This window comes from Rhododendron vialii, chromosome 12a (genome assembly GCF_030253575.1).
Source record: "Rhododendron vialii isolate Sample 1 chromosome 12a, ASM3025357v1".
NCBI lineage: Eukaryota > Viridiplantae > Streptophyta > Magnoliopsida > Ericales > Ericaceae > Rhododendron > Rhododendron vialii.
Window position 1 is genome coordinate 23237927 of NC_080568.1, and position 23582 is coordinate 23261508.

The 23582-nt window shown below is 38.1% G+C and overlaps 2 protein-coding genes across 2 annotated transcripts; both read left to right on the forward strand.

The window, feature by feature from the left end:
* Window positions 1-7847: 7847 nt before the first annotated feature.
* On the forward strand, window positions 7848-14501 carry LOC131310726 (probable alpha,alpha-trehalose-phosphate synthase [UDP-forming] 9). Its single transcript, XM_058337906.1, has 4 exons — window positions 7848-8037; window positions 10530-12576; window positions 12677-12950; window positions 13585-14501. The coding sequence occupies exons 2-4, from the start codon at window positions 10586-10588 to the stop codon at window positions 13906-13908; spliced, it is 2589 nt and encodes an 862-aa protein (XP_058193889.1). The 5' UTR covers window positions 7848-8037; window positions 10530-10585; the 3' UTR covers window positions 13909-14501.
* Window positions 14502-18897: 4396 nt separating this feature from the next.
* On the forward strand, window positions 18898-23043 carry LOC131311486 (uncharacterized). Its single transcript, XM_058338976.1, has 7 exons — window positions 18898-19180; window positions 19292-19372; window positions 19513-19689; window positions 20457-20627; window positions 21161-21373; window positions 21454-21542; window positions 22149-23043. Exons 1-7 carry the CDS (start codon window positions 19066-19068, stop codon window positions 22827-22829), a joined length of 1527 nt encoding a protein of 508 aa, XP_058194959.1. The 5' UTR covers window positions 18898-19065; the 3' UTR covers window positions 22830-23043.
* The last annotated feature ends 539 nt before the right edge of the window (window positions 23044-23582 follow it).

Sequence of the window (23582 nt, forward strand, 5' to 3'; positions counted from 1 at the left end):
GACCACATGAACATAAAAACACAAACAAAAAAAAACATGAGAGTACGAAAATAGTGAAAGTAGGAAAGATGTTGCTAGTGAGATTGAGAGTCGTGTAGTCACTGTCTTAAAGCTAATATTCCTCCCCTCGTGAAGGTTCCACCGGAGTGTACTAGCCCCAAGATTAAACCCAAGCGTTCACAAGCATTCCTCACTTGATGTTCATGACCACCTGGAGGTTTGAACGAGTCACGAACCGAGTTGTCCAACTCTATAGAAAAAAGTATAAGAATATTCTAAATCCCTCTTTCATTATTTGTGTATACTCTCCAAATACTTTCTTCACTTCCACCACCTGTCACACTTGTCAAAACCCATATATATATATATATATATATAAATATATATATATATATATATATATATATATATATATATATATACACTTTATATCCAATGAGGGATCCCGCACGGGCTTACCGTGCGGGACTCCCCTTTCCCGATCGAATTGCGATGATCCGAGCCGCTCAATGTGTTCAGAACATGATTTTAAGAGTACCCACAAGAAATAATAATAAAAAATGATCGGGAAGGGCTTGATCCGAGCAGTTTTTTACTGAACCGTTTAATAAAAAAATGTTCGGATCAAGCCCTTTCCGATCATTTTTTTTGCTGATTTCTCGCGGGTACTCTTAAAATCACGTTCTGATCACTTTGAGTGGCTCGGATCGTCGCAATTTGATCGGGAAAGGGGAGTCCCACAAGGTAAGCCCGTGCGGGATCCCTTAGGGGAACCGGACTCTCTCTCTCTCTCTCTCTCTCTCTCTCTCTCTCTCTCTCTCTCTCTCTCTCTTTATATATATATATATATATATATATATATATATAGGTTATTGGATTAAGACCCATTTATTGACATATATAATGATAAGAATAAATATCACTTTTATGTTTCTGTAACTGACAACATTTATGCACTAATATTGTAACGGAAAAGTAATGATAAGTAATAAGTATTTTAATTTATTTTTATTAAAATCTTTCAATGTTCCAACAATTGTCCCTAACAACTTCAGTATAGTTGTTAAATACGAACTTCAATTTCTTGGTTTCTAAATGTGCACTTTTCCCAACCAAACTGACTTGGTCACAAATCTTTTGGTTAAAATTCTTCAAATTTCTTGTGGTGTGAGGACGTTCCATGGGGACATGTGGCGGAGAAAAGGGATGACGGAAGACGAGAGTGGCGGATGGTTCTAATGGTGGATTTTGCTGTTGGGTTTGGTATGAGTCATGAACTTTATTTTGTATTGGAAAATAACGGGTACGTATTTAGGTTTTAAGGTTTTTTAAGGTGTTAAAGATACTATTCTGTATACCTCTTAGCATCACGCATTAGCTCCACATAAGTAATTATTAACCACGTAAGCGTTTTTCATTGATAAGTTGACAGTTAAAGTGACATACATTGAATAATGATTCATAAATTAAGCAAGAGGAAACAGAGATTTGCGAAATTTTGCAGTAGGCACGATTTTGATTCTTAACTATGAAGGACCAAAAATGAAGATATGCCCAATCAATTTGTTTGTCTATTTCTTTAGGATTAAATATTAAATTATTTTCTTGGTTTGTTAAAACAGTTGGAATAGTCCCTTTTTAACCAATCGAAGGAAACGAACTCCATCCAAAGCCTTTGAACGGGTGATTAACCAATCGGGACTTTTTACTTTTTACTTTCATGGCCGACGTTGTTGACTTATGAGCAAATTTGCATTTAAAATTAAACACGCCAATGGTATAATACTACGCGAACACCCACCAACTACAGCCCTCTTACTTTCACTTGAGCTCTGCATCAGAAAAGTCTACGTCTGCCGCTCAATTTTTATTGCTCTCCCTCCGCCTCTCAATTTCACCGTTCAAATATGTTTTGAACAGTCCGGCTTTCAAAAAACTCTTCTAGGATTTTTAAAATTCAGACTGTTGATTGCTGAGATGGACTGTGAGATGTTGAGCGGTGAAATATAGCGGTGGGCGTGGCACTGCTGGCTCTACATATATAGGGATACGGGGCCCACAAGCATGTTAGGGAGTTGTGATTGGAGTTGTTGTTGTTGGTGGGGGGTTTTACCTGACATTTTCTTAAAAACAAGATCTAGTCAAGTGATGTTTCCACTAAACTAAAAAGGAGCGAACAAGTAGTTGTCCTTAACATATAATCAAACTGTTTTTCACTAAACTAGAAGGAGCGGACAAATTGTTGCAGAGGTCGTAGAAAAATCTTTTGGGTTAAAACAACTTTAGTAAATACAAAAAAATTGTAGAAAGATTTTCTACAATCCGTTGTACAAATTTGGATGCATGAAGGTACTGTAGATTTGCATACACGAGCAAGTATGGCAGCGTAGTTAAAATGACACTTTCTCAGCTTTTAAAGGAATTGAGGAAGCTAATGCATGCACCTGGAAAAGGGAGACATGAAGCAAGGGAACAAAAGGAAATTTACATGGGCAGATTCAGTGCATCGAGGATTTTTCAACGTTCCCTTTTCCGAACTTTATACTTGCCACAAGTCAAAGGTTACAATAGAGCCCGACGGAGAAGCACTTGCACTTGACTGGTGGAAAACCAAGCATTTGCGTTTTGGACTTGGCCTTCTCTGCTCGGTCTTTTTTCTTCTGGTAAACGGGTAAGAGAACAAGTGCAGAATTTCGCTTTCTCGTTTTGTTTTTGTTCTTTGATAAGGAGGTGTCCGGGACAGCTAGCTGGCGCTTGCCTTCGGAGAACCAAGCAAATTTTTAGCGGCCGCGAAGGAGTTGATAGCACATGAGAGGTTTCCAACCTAAGATTTTTAGGAAGCAGCGCACGTATAAGTCTCATGACCACCATGACAATTCTACAGAGTGAATTTTTGTTTATGTGTCTATCAATATCCAATCAAGCTGATTATTTTTGCAGGGATGTTCTTCTCTGCATGATGTATGAAATGAATAATTCGGATCATTCTTTTCGACTCAAGGTGGGGCCCATGTGCGAGAGTCTCGAGGGTTTGTTAAATTAGCGGTCTTGAGGGAAGCTGAACCCCTCGCAGTTTCCTATAGGTGTAAATAACAATTAAAAAAAAAAAAAAAAAAAAGAAGAGTTGAGAGCCCCTCTCTCTCTCCAGAAACCCTAGAGGGAGAGAAGTCAGAGAACCCATCTTCTTCAACAGCCGCCCCCGGCCCCCTTTTGCTCCCCCTTCCCCAGGCTAGCTGTTCCTCCATCTCTTACCCCCTCCTCCTCCTTCTTCTAGCTCCTCTCCTCTTCTCCTGCATCCATGGTTGTGAAGTGGTTGAGACTCTTTCATTAAGGAGAGAAGATCTCCAACTTTTCCCCTCTTTTTTAGACTATGGTGGCTCAGATTTGGGAATCAGGTTTGGGTTTCGGCTCCTGGATCCGATCGACTTAGACGACGGATTTCAAGGCTACCCTACCCATTCGGTGAAAGCGTCTTGCTTGCCGACTGCAACGGAAACGAGCTATCAGGATTATTCCACCCACCTCTATGAGCAAATCGTTGGGTTCCGACACCAATCGAAGCTTCTTCTTTTTTCCTTTCTATTTTTTCTTTGTACTTGTTTATGTTCCTTGTATTTTGGGAACAATTGTGTCCATAATTTCTTTATGTGGTTATAAATAGGAAAATGATAATGTCAAAATTATTTTTATTAGTGTCAAATTTTCAGTGCATAAAAAGTTTGTACCATATCTATTATACAAACATTCTATGCATTAGAGTTTCGACATTAATAAAAACAGTTTTAATATTGTTACTGCCCTACGAATATTTGTTTTGTCTTTCATTAAAAAAAGAAAACAATTACTCACTTACTAAAAAGTACTCCACTTGGAAGGATAAGACTGAACATGATGGAAAGCAGAAATAATTTAGAAGGAATGGAATTCTTATCCGAAAGGCGGCACGCCGTCTGCCAGGTAGGAGGTGGTGGCCAGAAGGACGGGCGTGCCATCTTTGGTCACTCACGCACCCAGTCAAAGTCTCCCCCTACCGTTACTTAAGTATTTGTGGGGGACAAGCTCACATGTTTTATTTTTATTCAATAATACTCCTATATGTTCAAAAAAATTTCCTTTTTTTTTTTTCCCCCTTTCTGAAATTGACAAGCTCAACTTAAAATTCAGATATAGATGAGACACACAATCTTAATCACAACTGTTTGTTTTATGGTATCTAGAAAATGAAGTCTTTGTCAAAAGATTAGCTCGATCAGATAAAGATTGTCAGGCAATCAACTTGTGTTTATTTATTTAGGAAATTCAACACCTTTTAAATGTCAATCTATTTGTTGTCCATCTCTTCAGCAAAACATGATTCGTTCGTGCGTCTTTCATGGGTCCCAAACGAGATCCGCACCACATCCATCGAATCGAGTTTGAGAGACGGAGTTTGTTGGTGGGAAATTAATTGTCCTTTAGTTCTAGCGCTTTAGGACTTGTTTTGTCGAATGAATTTAATAGTTTAGAGATATGTAGTCTCACAAAATATAATTCATGAAGCTAATAATGATTGAATTAAAGATTCTAATCTTCTAGTATTATATTGCACTCCCTCCGTCCCATTTTGTTTGCTCTTTATGAAGATTCCAACTATTTACGAAGTCCTCTTTAAATTGTTGAGATTTCACAATTACCCTTCGAAAATAAATGCAACCCCGTGTACTTCAAGTCTAATCCAACTTTTTATGGGGTAAATTTAGAAGGTTGCTTTATATTAGTTGCTATTTTGGGAATGAAGCACAAACTTCAATTTCTAAACACTCTTGCAAAACTCTTGTATGTGGCCTAGAAAAAAATTTCTTTCTATAAAGGGGCGGATCTAGTAAAGGACCAACAGTTGTCGTGCTCCTCTTGATTTTTGATATTTTTACTATTACCCTCAGACCTTAGTATTCATTCTAAATGTGTCTAAATTTTTCAACGATATTCAAAATTTACACTTTTTATATGTAGAATATTGTAATTTTCATGCTTGTGTTTGGAAATGTTTGTGAAAAAGTGCACTAGAATTTTTTATGCCAAGTGGAGAATATTTAAAGTTGGTTGTGCTCTACCGTGGAAATTGTTTTCAAGTATATGATTGGAAGGTGCCTCTACTTCGATTTTCTGGATCAGCAGTGGGTGTATGTTTGTGTCAAGCGAAGATTTTGTATATCAGAAAGTCTATCTGCATAGTAATTGTGCACAAATCATGATGCATGGTCCACTCCTGATTTTACTCTAATGATTTGAACCGTTCATTAAATTTAAAATATTTCACGTAAAATCATTTGAATCTTATTCCTATAAGTGGTCGATCCAATCATCTGATTTTTCATTCAGATTTCAGAATCCTGAAAAATTAAATGATTGGATCGAGCTCCTATAGGTATCGGATTACGTTGATTTTTTGAAAAGGGGGCCTCTGAACAAATATTTTACATGCAATGAACGGCTCAGATTATTTGTGTGTGGACTCGGAGTGAGCTACACACAGTGATTTGTGCACAATTGCTTTGCAGTTAGTCGGGTTGTTTGTATATTGAGGTTTTCAGATTTTCTTAAAACGGTCTTTCTAAACTGATAATAAATACACAAAAAGACAAAAAAAAAAGAAGAAGAATTTTTATACTTTTTATATTTTTTAATACACATTCACACATTTAAAATTTTCCTTTCTTGAAATATTGAGATTTTCATAAAGATACCATCAGATAGGGACTTGAGGTGTAACTGGATGGGTCACTTATAATTAAGGTGACAAGTTAGGCCATGACAAGTCAGGCAGGGTCTCTGCTTATCCAAAATTTGACCAACTTTTTTTTTGTTAAACTATTATTGAAAGAAAGAAGGTGGACCTCCTTTTACATAAATAAATAAATAATTCAAAAGATACACTGTTTAGAGGATAATGTAGTTTATTAGTGGTTGAATGCTAATGAATTCTCTTATACTCCCTCCGTCCCTAAATAAGTGTCCGACGCACAAAACTAGGTCTTAAAAAAAAACATTTGTTTCGTTAAAAAAATCAATTTTTTTCACTAATCAATAGATAACAATGAGTTCTATTAGATTGTGAAAAAAAATTAATTTTTTTAATAAAAAATATGCATGTTTTGTAAAGCCTAGTTTTGCTCTCCAGACACTTATTTAGGGACGGAGGGAGTAGTACTTAAAATTAATTCATAGTTTGGGTGAGCAAAACCACACTTAATCTTGAAATTAACTATTCCACCCCATTTTCCTCATCTAGGTTAACTACAAAACACCTCATTGAAGATTACAATAGTCTCCTTAACCACGGACGGAGCCACCTGGGGGTGTAAATCTACTAATTAAATAGTAATAATGTGCTATATGAGCATCTCCAAATCTCAAAAAGAAACTAGACACCATAAGTGAAAGTAAAATTGTTTGTAAAGTAAGCAAAGATTTTTTGTGCTTTATTATTTTACACCTATCATCATATGAGAGGCTCAAAGATAAAGTAAACATCTGAAAAGTTTAAAGAAGATTGATCTTAGAACTCTTCCAAATATAGATATAAATATGAGAAAAGCTTTAGACTAAATGGTTTGAACAGTGAAAAATAGGTTGCTGTCATATCCTACCATTCTGCTTTTGCCAAGGGAGTGATTTTAATTTAAATGGAAGTAGTTCCAATTATAATTCCATGCTTAAATTTCAAAATATATGTAACAAAACTTCAAAATTCATGTAATCATTTGAGCATGGAATTTTGGGTTTTAAGTTTTGGTTCCTCCTTCGTGTAAATCCTGGCCGCTTCCCTACCCTTAACACACGTGTAAATGTAGGAGTAAATTGATTAAGAGAGATACAGACTTTTAGAGTTGTAGCATTGGTTCAATCTTAGTTCCACATTGAATTCTTTTTCCATTTAATTGTACATAGATAAGGATGAAAACATAATCGGCCCAAATATTGTACATAAGTAATTCAGAGGAGTCACACTAATTAAGGAGTTAGATACTCTCTCTCCGCATACTACAAAATATTTCTCATCTCAGACTACGCATTAAATATTGTACATAAGTAATTCAGAGGAGTCACACTAATTAAGGAGTTAGATACTCTCTCTCCGCATACTACAAAATATTTCTCATCTCAGACTACGCATTAAAGACATGTAACATATTTGAATTCAGCGATTAGTAATGAGTTACATATCCGTTAGTTCAATAATAGTACCACGAAACAAGGCACGCACTATATTATTAAATGACGTAATATTAGTTTTTCACAACTATTAGTCCATAAAATCACTCTTTTTCACAAAACAATGTCTATCCCCATGCATGTTGCCTTTTGGCTTCCTTCGTTGTGTGCTCTCATCGAAGTATATGTGGAGCACTATTCCATTTTCATTTTTAAAATGAAGATATCTCTCTCTCGAGCTACTAATATAACTGAAGCTAGCTCAGCTGGTTATAACTCTTGCATCTCATTAGGTAATCAGAAGTTTGATCCCCATCTGTGTGTAGTTGTTCTTCCCTTAGAGGAGTTTTTTCTTTTATTTCTTTATTTCCATCCTATAATGGGTTTATTATTTCTTGCATTGATTGAGTTATTGGATTTCGTTATCTCATGAACTCTCATAATTGATGTAGTATCCCGAATTTATACTTTAATACTTCATATATAATGTAAATGATCTCTTTTATTATTAAAAAAAAAACCACTAGTACAAAGAAAATGCATATTAGGTAGCGGCAACAACGTAAAATCAGTCAAAACTAAGGGTGCTGGTAATAATATGATAACAGACACTCGAAAACGTTAATAACCCCATCCAGGGTTAAAACTTAACCGCGGTATTCTTGTTCCAATCTCTCTCTCTCTCTCTAAAATACGTTTTCTGATCTCTCTCTCTCTCTCTCTCTCTCTGTGTTTCTATTCTTCACTTCCGTTTGAACATCCAATCCTGTTTCTCCAATCACTTTCAACGCCGTTGGCCGGCCCAAATCCGTTCGTTTCCGACCACGACAACCTTTTTCTTGGGTAAGTGCGCACACTCGGGATCTTTGTCTGATTTGCTCTTGATTTGCCCTCCACTATCCGTTGGGTTACCGAGAAACTGTAACAGAAGTAAACGAAATTTAGAAACTCTTCTCTTCTACTTCCGTTTTCTCGATTTTAAACGACCGTAGCGAACACTAGCGCAGTTGTCGTCTTCGATGCGGAATTGATGGATTTTGTTTTGAGTTCTACAGGGTCAGTCAGGCGGAATTTCTATGCCATATTTATTTGTATTATTTATTTATGAGGAACCCTTTGTCTCTTGGGAGAAATTTTCTTATTTTTTGTTGGTTTGATTTCATTTTGTTTTTGTATCGCATGTTTTGGCTGTTGCATTTTGAGAGGTCGAAGACTTGGTTGTGTTTTGGAGTTTAGTTTTTTGTACCCTCGGTTACGGTTTGAGTTGTTATCTTGAGTTCAACAAAGCTGGTTGGTCCCGCCAGTGGATGGTGGATTTATGATCCCATGATTAGTCGAGGTGCGAATAAGCGAGTTCGGACACCTGATTGTAAAAAAACAAATCTGGTTGGTCTGTTCAATAAATTAAAAAAAAGAGAGAGTAACAAAGCTTGTTGGTATCTTTGAGTTCTTTGGTTTATCCCCTTTTCATTTTTGTGTAAGATATGAGAACTCCCTGATCAGTTTGTTTAGGAAAATAACCGAACCAAATCATACCAAACCAAGCCTTACATCTCAATTAATTGGGGTCGGCTTCATGAATCTATTCTCTCGGTTGAGCTCTCTCAAGGGCATCGTATTCCGTGATATCCAACGCTCTTGCATAGCTCGTAGTCATAGTCGGATTCGTGTCTAGGAAAAAAGCGTGTTAAGTTCATGCTGGATGGATGAAAGAAAATTATATTTCATTTCCCTAGGAAAAGAGGACAAATTGAAGATGATTTGAACCCTGAAGAATTTTATTTTATTTGTTTTTTTTATTTTTCCCGATGAAAATTTAATTGAAGAAAGATGCTGACTAAGGGATATGTTTGGGAACTTTGTGTAGAAGGGTAGGAGTGAAACTATGAAAGGTTAAATGAGAATCTTGTATCTTCTGTTAGTGATAGTAAAGTTTGCTTTTCATGATTAATTTATTGATGGATGATAACAGCGATTATGGCGTTGTCTCAGGCAGTTTCCTCTCGTTGTTATTTGTGCCCTACTGTTCAGTAACGGTTTTTTAAAATCGGATCATACTATAGGTGATTATGGTCGCCCCCAAGTAAGGAGTTTCATCTTATCAGTCTTTTATTTTTCTATTGCCAATCCCAAGCCTGGATAAAGGAGGAGGGTTGTGTGTTAGATAGCTGACAATTAGAACATAAAAGCCCAGTTAGATCTATATGACTGAAATCCTTATATGAATACGCAATATGCTAGGGCGTTCCCCGCAAGCAACGCGTTGCTTTTGCCTTCGGGCGTTTCGAAGAATGAGCAAGGGGCACCACATCGGCGTCTGGGTGTGCTGATAAGTGAGCAAGGGTTCCTGTGTTTCCCCAATTGATTGGGACACAGGACTTGGTTTGGTTTATTGTGGTATCTTCTGTTCATGATAATAAACTCTGATTTGCATGATCATAGATACATCAAAACTGTATTTATGGTGTTGTCTCAGGCAGTTTCTTACAGTCGTTATTCGTGCCCTACTGTTCAGTTATGGTTCTTATAATCGGATTGCACTGTTAGTGATTACCGACGTTCCCAGTAAGGTGTTTCATCTAATCAGATCAGACAGTTTCCTGTATGGCTAGCATCATCTAGCTAGGGTTTCAGTTTCCTTTCAGTCTTGTGGTTAACACTTTTGTTTCTACTTCATTAATTTCATTAGCATTTCTTGTAGGTCGTGATTGTCTCATATTTCTTGTAGATCGTGGTTCATTTGTGTGTCAATCGGGCTTTAAAGAACTTGACACTTAGTGTGTCTTGACTGGAGAAAAGGGGTATCGGTGTATTACATAACTAAAGTTCATGTTTACAAACAAGATTTTCATATACTTGTGAAAGTCTCTCTTTCAATTTTCATGCCACTCTACAGCTTTGTAATCGGCCAACAAGGGTAGATTGTAAAGAATAGACCCAACAAGGATTGATTCTCAGTAGAATTCTAAGATGATAGCTAATGCTTTTAGTTTTTATGCTGAACATTAGAATTCCTTTTATCATATCTATCAAACTTTTATATGGTAGATTCCAAACTTTTTTGGAACTAGAATAGTTCGTGAGAGGAATATTAACTGGTGTGCCACCCGGGGTGCGTGTGTGCGGATGGAGTGTGCGTAGAGAACTTGATTTTAGGGGTGCAAAAATCTGTACATTCTTGTGGGTGTACAGGGAAGGGGGTATGTACTCTCTTTTTCTGTCATATTTATTTATGCTTGTATGAATTGTTTGGATGATCATATGATATGGAATGTGTTAAATCTAGGGCTATGATGTGCTTAATGCAATACTAATATAGAGTTCATTCTCTGTAGGTATTTAATTGTGCATAAAAGCAAGCTTGTTTTCACAAAATTGGTCCGAACCATTCATGGAAATTTTCCCACCAGTCATGGCATCACGACCGTGTGCAAACATTTTGGATTTGGCTTCTGGGGACGTACTGGATATCCCTCAAACTCCTAGAGCTCTTCCAAGGGTGATTACAGATCCTGGAATCATTGCTGACTTGGATGGGGATTCAGATGGAAGTTTATCAGTTTGTCGTGAACGTATAATTATTGTAGCAAATATGCTGCCTTTGCATGCTCAAAGGGATGCAGAAACAGCTAAATGGTGCTTCAGTTGGGATGAAGATTTGCTTCTATTACAATCAAAGGATGGCTTTTCGCCTGAGACTGAGGTCATGTATGTGGGTTCTCTCAAGGTGGAAGTGGATCCCACTGAGCAAGAAGAAATTGCCCAGATTCTTTTTGACAATTTTAATTGTGTGCCCACGTTCATTCCCACTGGAATTCAGAAAGACTTTTATCATGGTTTCTGCAAACAGCAAATTTGGCCTCTTTTTCACTACATGCTACCTATGTGCCCTGATCACGGCGATCGATTTGACCAACTACTTTGGAAGGCTTATGTGGCTGCAAATAAAATATTTGCAGAGAAAGTTATGGAAGTAATTAACGCCGAGGAGGATTATGTTTGGATTCATGATTATCACCTCATGATTCTCCCTACTTTCTTGAGGAAGCGCTTCAATCGAGTGAAGCTAGGGTTCTTTCTCCACAGTCCATTCCCTTCATCTGAGATATATCGAACTCTTCCTGTTAGAGATGAAATTCTCAAAGGATTGCTGAATTGTGATCTAATTGGCTTTCATACTTTTGATTATGCACGTCACTTCCTATCTTGCTGCAGTAGAATGCTAGGTCTGAACTATGAATCTAAGAGGGGGCACATTGGGCTTGACTACTTTGGCCGTATGGTGTACATTAAGATTATGCCTGTGGGTATTCACATAGGCCGACTTGAATCGGTGTTGAATCAGTCTTCTACATCCCTCAGAGCCAAAGAGATTCAAGAACAGTTCAAGGGTAAAAAGGTAATTATTGGAATCGATGATATGGACATTTTCAAAGGCATCAGTCTGAAACTACTGGCGTTTGAGCAGCTATTGCATGAGCATAAAGAGTTTCAGGGCCAATTAGTCTTGGTTCAAATAGTCAACCCCGCTAGAAGCTCAGGAAAAGATGTACGGGAAGCAAAAAGAGAGACCTATTTGACTGCCAAAAAGATCAACGACCATTATGGGTCCTCCAATTACGAGCCAGTGATTCTAATTGACCGACCCGTTGCCCGTGACGAAAAGACTGCTTATTATGCTGTGTCAGAATGTTGTATAGTGAATGCAGTGCGCGATGGGATGAACTTAGTTCCTTATAAGTATATAGTCTGTAGACAGGGCTCTTTGGAAATGGATGATGCCATGGGTATCAAAAAAGATTCCCCTAGGACAAGCATGCTTGTTGTGTCTGAGTTTGTAGGGTGTTCGCCTTCTTTAAGTGGAGCAATTAGGGTTAACCCATGGGACATTGATTCCGTAGCTGAGGCTATGAATTTGGCTCTCACAATGCCTGATTCTGAGAAACAATTGAGGCATGTGAAGCATTATCGATATGTCAGTACTCATGATGTGGCGTATTGGGCCCGCAGCTTTATGCAGGATTTGGAAAGAGCTTGTAAAGATCACTGTAGTAAGCGCTGCGGGGGTATTGGGTTGGGCCTGGGCTTCAGAGTCATTTCGCTTTCTCCGAATTTTAGAAAGTTGTCAATTGACCATATCGTTTCTGAGTACAAAAGGTCTAATAGAAGGGCGATATTTCTGGATTATGATGGTACTGTGGTTCCTCAGAGCTCTATTTGTAAAAGTCCCAGTCCTGATGTTGTTACTGTTCTCAATACTTTATGTAACGATTCAAGGAACACTGTGTTTATTGTTAGCGGGAGGGGAAGAGGTTCACTGAGTGAGTGGCTTTCACAATGTGAGAGGTTGGGAATAGCTGCTGAACATGGGTACTTCGTTAGGTATGACACTAACATGTTTTGTTTGTGTTCCGTTTGTTTGGCTGGAATTTTGAGACATTCATTGGAGTGAATTACATAATCTGGCCCTTTGTTATTGTAGGTGGTGTAAAAACTGTGACTGGGAAACCAGTCTCTCGAGTGCTGACCTGGATTGGAAGGAAATCGTGGAACCTGTGATGAAGTCATACACTGATGCAACTGATGGGTCTAATATTGAAGTTAAAGAGAGTGCATTGGTATGGCACCATCAAGATGCAGACCCAGACTTTGGATCTTGCCAAGCCAAGGAATTGTTGGATCATTTGGAAAATGTACTTTCGAATGAACCAGTTGTTGTCTCTAGGGGCCAACATATTGTTGAAGTCAAGCCACAAGTATGACATCTCTCTACAGATAACTTCATATGGTGCTCGAGTTGTGTTAGTTTGTCGTTATAAATTCCCACTCTACCCATACCCACATTCATCAACAGACATCGACTCCCAAACTCACTCTTGTCACATTCATGCAAAAACCTCTGAGATTTCTTTTATAAATACCTTTTATTTCCCCTTTTTATGCATACTATTGTGATTGTTAGCCACAAAATAGAAAATGTAGAACCCACATAACCAGTCATGGTGTTGAAACATTTTTTAGTGTATTCTTTTGTTAAGTACTTAAGTAATTAAGTTACCTTGCTTTCATCAGTAGGTGCTGTTTTGAAAAGGACTTTTATCAGCAGGTACTACACCTGTTGGAATAGTTTTGAGCAATGAAATTCTTGTAAAATTGAATTTTACTGAAATCAAAGACCACTGGACGAATGAAAATGTAGCCATGTGCATTGAATGGATTTATTTGATGGTATTAATGATTTGGGCGGGAATAATTTTTTACGAAAACTTGGCAAGGGTAACTGTAGAAGGCTGGGGATTTCATGTTCTCGGTAAACTAGCGTGAAAATAATAACAGTTTCCATTTATTTCCACTTTGGTAACATATTCACTAGTATATCCCAATGTGCAGGGAGTAAGCAAAGGGTTGGTTGCAGAGAAGGTTCTCTCAAAGATGGTTAACAGTGGGGATTCGCCGGATTTTGTGATGTGCATTGGAGATGATAGATCAGATGAAGATATGTTCGAGAGCGTATTACGCATGGTCTCTAGTCCTTCCCTGCCTGTAGCTCCACAGATATTTGCTTGTACTGTAGGACGAAAGCCTAGCAAGGCTAAGTACTATCTTGATGATTCTACTGATGTGGCGCGATTGCTTAGAGGCCTTGCTGATGCTTCGAGTCCAAAACCTACGAATATTGCCCATTTTCAGGTGTCTTTCGATAGCTCATTTTGAGATATGAATGGCGGAGTGATGGTGTGGATGGCTTTGAATTTCTTGGAAAATTATTTTTCTCTCGATCGTGGGTGTGAGCTTAAATCAGTATGCATGGCTGAACCTTGGATTGACGTCTTTAGGCTGTATTTGGATCAATGATTTGGGTAAGGGAAGCAAAAAGAACATAGAGAAGTGATAGGATTCCTTCGACTTTTCCTTTTTCTATCTGAAGGTTTTATCCAAATACCGCCTTAGGTTTTTGCGGCTTGTTTGTTGGATGCATGATGGAAGATTAGAATGATGAGTTTTGGTCCCATTTTGGACACCAGAATTGAGCCGGAATAGGAAGCTTCTTCGGGTGATCCCCTTCGTGTACAGTTTTTGCGGATCCTCATAATGGTTGGCCTTACTGAAAAGAAAGCAGCGTTCATGTGTATAGCTACAATGATTTTTCATTCTTCTTATACGTCAATGTCAATTTGACTTAGAATTGCTATTGTTCCTTTTGAATGCTAATTGATTTCAGATTCTGTTGTGATAGGGTGATTGAATACTCGGTGAAGACTGTTGATGCATGTCTACGTAAATAGAAATGTTCTGCCTTTTCCTTCTGTCTCAGGTTTCACCTAGGAGCTTATCGTAAACCCTAATTGCATTTTGCAACCGGATTTATTATGCATTGTGGTTTAACAGATATGGGTTTTCACATTCGGCTAGCATCGAGAAGCTCAAGCTCGGCGTGATCTTACCACAATCTCCTATCGACTAGCCGAGCTTGGCTTGAGCTGAAGCTCAAAAAGAAAAATCAAAGCTACATTTGCAATAGCTTCTGGAGCATAATGTACCCGGAGTTGTTTCAACGTTTGACATAGCTTCTATTTTTGTTTTCTAGACCAGAAATCACTTTAAATGCAGTTTTAAAAGCTAATCTTAATAAACTTCAATTTTGGTGCTTTGGATTTTGGTTCTTATAGAAATGCACTAGTTTTCACCTTCTAAATCCACAGAAAGGGAAAAATGAATATTATGAACTTAATAGGAAAATTACCTTTACTATTCGTAAGTTGTATTGGTAAAACATGCAAAATCTACAAACATCAAAACATAAACAAAAAGGTAATCTAAGTTAGACACACACTTCATTTACTGTTAGAAGTTAAACTTGATTAGAATTCCATAGTCTTAGGTGTACATACTTGACTCGACTTGATCGCTCACTAAATCTTAAAAATTGAGCTGAAATCACTCGGTAAGTAAACTAGCCAAGCCCGAATGAGATATTTTTAAGTAGCTCTGTTCATAGCAGCCATACGTCATATATTTCCCATTCTAGCTTTTTAAGCAGCTTGGTTCGTAATAGCCATATTTCGCACTGCTATGTTCCCATTCTAGCACACCAGGAAACGGACCGAGGAAGTGCTGGGAATCTATAAAACAGTGGCTTATTGTTAACATCAATCTTTTGTTTTTGTGTGGATTGTCCGTTAAATACCCAATTGGATAAGGATTTAAAGAGCTCGCACCAACCATTCTCCAGACACTAATTCTGTTGGTTGGTTAGGTGGTGCACACAAATCCTATTTGGATTCCCAAATTGATTGAGATAAGGATAGTGACTGCTTAGAACAAAACACTTGGGTGCTTCCCTCTGTTCCACATGGCTCCAGTAAATGTGCCACCCCTCTCTCTCTCTCTCTCTCTCTCTCCCTCCCTCTCCCTCTCTCTCTCTCTCTCTCTCTCTCTCTCTCATATTTTAGGACCATAAATACTAAAGAATAGACCACTTGCTGCAGTGTACCCGACCAAAGAGAAATATTCAATGAAGGACTCGGTTTTCATTTTTTAATTTTGGTTCGACGGTGGGGTGTTGGGCCAGTTTAAAAGCATATCAATTAATTTTCTAAATGCATATCAATTAATTTTCTCTTCGGTTCGGTCAGAGGCACCCCATTTGCACAAATTCACAAGAATATTTATTTTTGCAGTTTGACCCTAAAAATCGAGTCTTAATCAATTGTGTGGGGCGCATAGCTTCCAACAAAACCCAACTAACACTCGGTAATGCAGGGTGTCCAGAGCCAGCTTGCGCGCACTTCGGATTAATCCCTACAGCCCCTTCCACATCCATTTCAAACTGTTACACGTGGGGTGAGGTGGCCCTAAGAGTTGCTGACGAGGGAAATCGAATCTAAGATCTTAGGAGAAAGTAAACACCCAGGTCTCAGGCCAAACCCTTGGGGTTGTTAACTCCAGAGTCCATAATTCTTCCTCGCTATCACTTATCACTATTGGAAATTTTAGTACTTTGAAATAAAATTTACAAACGCTTTCACATTTGCACACGCGCAGATTAATTATGTGTTGCGACTTCCCAGGGATTGGCAGCTGTCCAGGGCAACAGCATCCTCTGCTGCCCTTACTAGATACAGAAAACCAACCCCTATAAATCCCTTCCAGCCCGCCTCATATTTGTTCGCCAAAACAAATTAGGATGAAGGGCTATATTATTTTCATTTTAGGAGACAAGCCAAGAAGGGACATTTATCCATAATAAAATTATGGTCAAGTACAAATTTTTTTTTTTTTTTCGCATTTAGATATTTCTCAATGTCGTGTACCAATACTTTTTTTCTAGTAAAATGTAATAATTCTTACTTTTGATGTTAAGGAGATTTCCAGTATAAAATTTTGTAACAGAGGTTCAAATCTGAGCCCAAATATTTCTGAGAATAAGAGTGCTGGAGACGTGAGGATGATTGATGATAAGGAGAGGGATTGAAGTGATCTAGATGGGTGAAGAATAGGGCATGAAAATGAAAATACAGAAATGATTCTTAGAGAAAAACAGGGTGCAGTCATTCTAGGGAGACTCTCCGTAGGAATTAATACTTAATACTTCATCCGTTCTTAAATGAGAATCTATGTTACTATTTTGAACACTTCAAAATATTGTTTATATCTTTAATGTATAATGCTAAAAATATCCAATTCGGATCTTGTTTGATAGATCTCAATTAATTTTATTAGAATTTTTTTTAGAATCATAAAAGATATTATAAATTGAAAGATATAAACAAGATAAAAATAACAGAAAAAAGTGAAAGTGGACTCTCATTTTGGAACGGATGAAGTACTACATAATTTCTCTCTCTAAAATGTCACTCTCTAAGAAATCTAAAAAGATGGTCTCGTATTTGAGTTAAAAATCTTTCCGGATGAGGTGGAAATTCCATGGTTTCTGCCGCCCATTGTGGGTTTCACTGTGCGGTCATTGTAATAATTTGAACCATTAATCTTGTAGGGCCTGCAAAATAATATACCCTACGCAAAAAATTAGTTTTCATCCAACATCAAATAGCTATATCAAAAATTAAATTTTAATTTATAAAATAAACGGTCATGAATAGTTTAACTTAAAAAACTAGTTGTAGAATTTGGCCATTCGTCTTAAAAATCAGAAATCAACTTTTGATATAGTTATTGATGTCCGATCAAACTAATTTTTTTGCGTAGATATGTTATTTTGTGGGCTCCTACAAAATGAACAGTTTAAATTATTGCAATAGATGTTTGGTAGGATCCACAATGGACGATGGCGGAAACCACTCATCTAGACAGAACTTGAACTCCTTGTATTTATAGACACTTCAGGGCTAGCTAGTACTAAAAACTTAGTGGTCTAGTAAAATATTGACATGTATCTCTTCCATACCTCTTGGTTGCGGGGTGTCATCACCCTCGCGAGAGTCTCACAGACCACTGGTGCGCCACCCTTCGCGGCGTAGCCCCTCCCTAGCCACCAAACCACTATATCCCCTTTCTCGATGAAGAAGGTCATCAAGACTAGCTCAGTCGTGCCATTATATCCCCCTTCCTTTCTCTGAATCATGAGCCAAAGTAACAAATTATGGGATCTCGGTTCTTTTTTGGTAACAAGGGAAAGGTGTAGCACTAGAATAGATATTCGATGCCGAAAATCAGATTTTAGCTACTGAGTACTGACGACAGCTTTAAAAAAAGAAGAAGTTGACGTTAGATTGTGAAATATGATCCAAGTGCTCCAATGATAATAACCATTGTTTATTTACTAATTTTCTTAAATTTTAATCGACTGAGAAAATACGAGACTAAAGAAAGATTTATAGTTAACGAACTCGGTTAAGTTGTCGATTTTCCATAGAATGATTGATTTTATTTTATTTTTGATCCGAAAAAGGGTGGGAGGGGGCAACGCAACCCCTTGGACGTGATTATAAGGGCTTTCTGCCCGCCGATGGAATACCCGGTTCGAGCTATAACTACCGTTCATAAGAACGGGCCGTTATTATGGCACCACCTAGTGCATAATTGGCATAAGCTCCCCCTCAATGATTTAAAGACTCATCCGCAGACGTGAGGCCAAGCCACTCGTTGGGACTCGAACCCACGTCTCCGTCAAGGACAGTGAACCTTGCCAACTTCTTGACTGTCCGCTTATAAATCAAAATTCAATTTCTGATATTACTATCGATGTCCAATGAAAATAAATTTTTGCGTAAATATACTACTTAACTGATCCTACAAAATAAGCATTTCGGATGAAAAAAACCAAACGCACGCCGAGACCACAATGAGGGTAGTGGCCCTACGGTTTTCACCGCCGGCGGACAGAAGTTGCTGTCCATTCTTTCGATATGCGAGCCAGATAAGTGTGCACCAAACAATTTTACGTGGACCTTCATTTACTCCAGTAACCAGTAAACAAAGGTAAACAATGAACAGGGGATTTGACCAGATGTTCAATGCGAAAGTGGAACCAGCAAAAAACATTCATTTAAACACCCAGGTGACGAAAATAGAGTGATTATCTTAGGATTATACGTATGAAATGACGGGCATTGTTTATGGACAAATCTTTGTGCTAATTAAAGCGCGCAAATCTAATCACAGATTCACAGCATTTGATTCTCCCCACCCTGGTCCCTCCCCTCTTTATAACCTCTTGCCTTTTTTTTTTATCACCGCTTTTCTCTCTCTCTTTTCCCCATTTCCTTTTGTCTCTTCCGTCTTTTTCTCTATCACTGCATTCCCTCTCCAAGCTCAAACAATCAGAAACCCCACAAACCCACACACACTCTCTTCACTGCCTCCCCTTTCATTTGAACAAGCCAGTTTTCTTGACTAGGGTTCCATGCAATGATCAGCAAGAAAATGACGCCAATCGGAAAGAATGTGCTGGTGTTGGCTCTCACCCTTTTGGTCTTGTTTGGTGGGTTTTCGTCTGCTCAAGCCACTTACCCTTCCCCTGCAAGTGAGTTCTTATTTTTGTTTCAATTTGATCTGTTTCAGCTTGCTAGCTTGAATCTATAGCTGATGTATGTGTATATAATTGTGCGCTGTCTGTATACTGTTTTCTTGGCAGAGATTGTTAGTGGGTTTCTCTCCAATGCTGTTTCTGTTCTGATGAAATGGTTGTGGTCCCTCAAAGCTACCACCAAAACAGGTGCGGATCTCTGATGAATGATGGCACTCTTGTAAAACCAACATTGGGTTTTTGGGTTTTATCTTATGTTTATGCGTAGATTATGGATTAGAGTTTTTTAATCTGTAATGGTGGGTTTTTTGTGGTTTTGGTGTTTTCAGCAATTACTGGCCGTCCGTTGATGAAGTTTGAGAGTGGGTATAATGTTGAGACAGTGTTTGATGGGAGCAAGCTTGGGATAGAGCCCCATTCTGTGGAGGTGTTGCCTAGTGGGGAGCTTCTTGTTCTGGACTCTGCTAACAGTAATCTCTACAAGATCTCCTCCCCTTTGTCTCAATGTAAGGGGTTTTTTGGTGCAGTGGCTTGAAATTTTGCTGGGTTGGTGTTATCTGATGAGTTTTTTTAAGTGTTAATTTGGCTGAAATTCTTTAATTTGGGTTTTTAACAGATTTCGCTTCAAATGGGTTGTTGTCAGAAATTTAGTGGGTTCTGATTTATTGTCCAGAACCTACAAATGAATTGTTTCTTTTGTTAGTTGTCATATTTGCTCTCTTTTTGTCTTATGTATAGTAGCTTCTTAACTGGAAGCTTTGCTCCTCATTTTGAACTCTTTTACAGTTTTGACCCATTAGATTTGCTTTTGGTGGTATTAGAGTTTTCCACTTCGTTGAGGTGAGTTATGATTTAAGCAGACCAGACAGGAGACTACATTGAACTTTCAATTGATTTTCTGAACTTTCTGCACTTCTCTTTTTTGGGTTCCTGGAAAACTTTCTCTTTTCAAAGCCATGTTTGTTGAAGGTTGAGTATCAGTACATAGTTCAAGTTAGCATCTGGCGTTGCTGTGCATTTTGAAGCAAGTTACTGAATTCTTTCTTAATTAACTGAAATTGGAAATTGGGAGGTTATATCCTATGGAAAGTTTGATTGTCCCTTTTCTAACTTGTACACTTATGCTCCAAGAGTTATATCCTATGGAAAGTTTACATACCTGCCAAATTCAATTGTTATGATGACATTATCTGTTATGATTTATTTTGGTTTATTTTAAATAATATATTCAAGTTAATAGTAGAATAACTCTTTTTGTATAATAAAACTACAGATAGCCGGCCGAAGCTGGTTGCTGGATCTGCAGAAGGATACTCTGGACATGTAGATGGGAAACCAAGAGAGGTAAGGATGAACCACCCAAAGGGGCTTACAGTGGATGACAGAGGAAACATTTATATTGCTGATACTATGAATATGGCAATCAGGAAAATAGGTGATGCAGGTAAATCGCACATTCGACTCATGTTTTCTTTTATCATTCCTGCACTTAGAAGTATTTGTTCTTCATTTCTTCAAGGTTCTTGTTCTATCATGGCTATCATGGCTATGATTGTGTGTTTCAAGTAGAAGTCGTTAGAACTCTGAAATCACTTTATTCGTTTCGGCTCTTGTACATGCTGCTCGCTACTTGTTGTCTTTGAAGCATGATAGAACTTATGGATGTGTTGGGAACTTGGGATCATGGATTTATGTGGGAGTATGAAGGAAAGGATAAAAGTGTTATTGAAACCGGACATACAATTTTAAGATTCTTCACTTTATTATCTTCTCTTTGAGATTCTTCTCTTTATCAAGAAATGGAGTCTTTTCACTTTCTTATCTTCTCTTAAAGATTCCTCGCTTTTTTAGTAATTTTCTTTTATCTATTCTTTGCCCTCCTCAACTGATAAATCTCACCAAAATCAGTGATGCAAACACAGAATATAGGGTTACCACTCTAGCAAATGCCAAAGTGGTTCATTTTTATCTGTGCAGGGGTTACAACAATAGCAGGAGGCAAATGGAGTCGTGGAGGTGGCCATGTAGATGGACCTAGTGAAGATGCAAAGTTTTCGAATGATTTTGATGTGATATACATCGGAAGCAGTTGCTCTCTCCTTGTCATAGACAGAGGAAACCAGGCAATTCGAGAGATTCAACTGCACTTTGATGACTGTGCTTACCAATACGGAAGTGGTTTCCCTCTTGGTAAAATAATCTATCAGACATTATACTATATGCGATTTAAGATTTTGCAGTATTTTACTACATCTTATATTTAAATGCAGGAATCGTTGTTCTTGTAGCAGCTGGCTTCTTTGGTTACATGTTGGCATTGCTGCAACGAAGGGTTGGTACCATCGTATCTCCATCGGATGTGAGTTCTAATTCTCAGTTCATACTTATGGTTCTAATCCCTTGGTCATGTTAATTCTTTCACTTGTTGCATTTGGATACACACAAGTAGAAGCACCACCCAAACACACAAATGGGTCTGTTGCAAGTTCTAGAACTTTATACTCATCTTTATAGCGAAAGCAAACATGCTCAGAAGTTATGGTAACAAAACCATTGGTTTCTAATGAGAACTTTGCTTTGAACACGTGACTCCCCAACTTGTCCTAAATACAAGGGCAGGGATCCGATTAATTCATGTATTTGCTAAGAAAATTAAGGAACAAAAGTAACCAATCAAGCAATATATGCATTGTTTTTGTGACCACAAACATGGCATTTGAAGTCAAATGGGGAGGGGCTGATGATTATAGGAAGCAATTAATTGTTCAGGAATCCAAAATAGCATGTGAATATGGGGCAAAACTAAGGTTAGAACACGAGACATAAAGAGAGGGTAAAAAAACCACGAGCGACTTTTTTTTGACGGAGCTGTGCGAAAATGTTTGCCACCGCGCTAGAATTCCTGTCTTTTTTGCAGCCATCTAATACATGTTTTGTTTTCCCCTTGTATCTTTTTCTATTGAAGGATGAGACCACACCCAAATTGAGCATTCCTCCAACAACGTATCAGAAGTCAATGAAATCTTCTGTGAGGTCACCCCTAATTCCTACTGAGGGCGAACAAGAACAGCAAGAAGAAACCTTCTTTGGGTCTATTGGAAGGCTTCTTGTCAACACTGGTTCATCAGTCACAGAAATCCTTGGATCAACATTTCCCGGGTTTAGAAAGAAGCCACTAAGGTATCAATACCAATCGCAACAACACCAAAACCACAAGTATTCAAATGCTTGGCCAGTACAAGAGAGCTTTGTGATACCAGATGGAGATGAGCCACCTTCTATTGAAACACGGACCCCAACCCCGCGTAAAACATATGCGTTCATGTCCAAAGATGCCGAGAAAATGCAACAGCTGAGGCAGAGCCGTAACTTTTACAGTGGATGGGATGGGGATTTCTCGCAGCAGCAGCAGCAGCCCCCCATTCAGAAACAGCAGCATCACCATCAGTATCAATCATCGGCCCCACAAACTTACTATGAGCGGAGCTATGAGAAAACCAATGAGATTGTGTTTGGAGCAGTTCAGGAGCAAGATGGGCGGCGTGAAACTGTGGTGATAAAGCCTCTGGATCACAGCCATCCTATCGGTAATAGCCGTAGTATTCGCTCTCGAATCAGTTTGATGGGATATACCCATGGGTATTGATCAGTGTATACATTGAGTTTTTGGCATTTCGAAACAAGTCCAATATTTTAGGGTATGGATGTATAAGAAAAATAACATTTTGGAAAGTGGAGATTGGTTGGGGGGAGTAGATTTGGTGCCAAGTGCAAGTTGCCCTTGGTGGCCAAAGAACTTGAAATTGATGCAAGATGTAGCCTTAAGGAAATTTGAAGTGCTATGAAAGTGGATTCAAAGAGCTGATGGGATTTTGTTTTGGCAATCAAAGGGACACAAACCGCACTCAAGGTCACCTGGACTCAAAATGTCTGTGCTTCTGTTTCCAAAGACTCTTTCCGGGAAGAGATTATTGTTCAATTCTGCGGTTGAAATTGCATGGAAACAGAAGTACAAATACTTTTTTTTTGGTACAAAAGACTTGACCACCAAAGAAGAAGAGACAAGATTTTCTACAGTTAGTACTGATTAGTGGTCTACCATGTGGACTGTGGTCTTAAGTCTTAACTTAGATATGAAGTAGTAATTTAATAGTAATGTTCATGAACTGGTACTCAGCTAAAAAAACTCATGATCTGGTATCTGAATAAAGATTCTGTCTCGGCAAATCTATTAAATGCAAGTGGGACATGCATTTTAGTTAGTTCTAATAGATTTCAACAATCTAGTAGTCACAATCACGTGACCATAGGGAATCTTTTCTACATTATATTTCAAATCAGAGTTGTAATAAACCAATTAAGTCCGGGTAGTGATCATGTGCACGCAATTGCTCACACT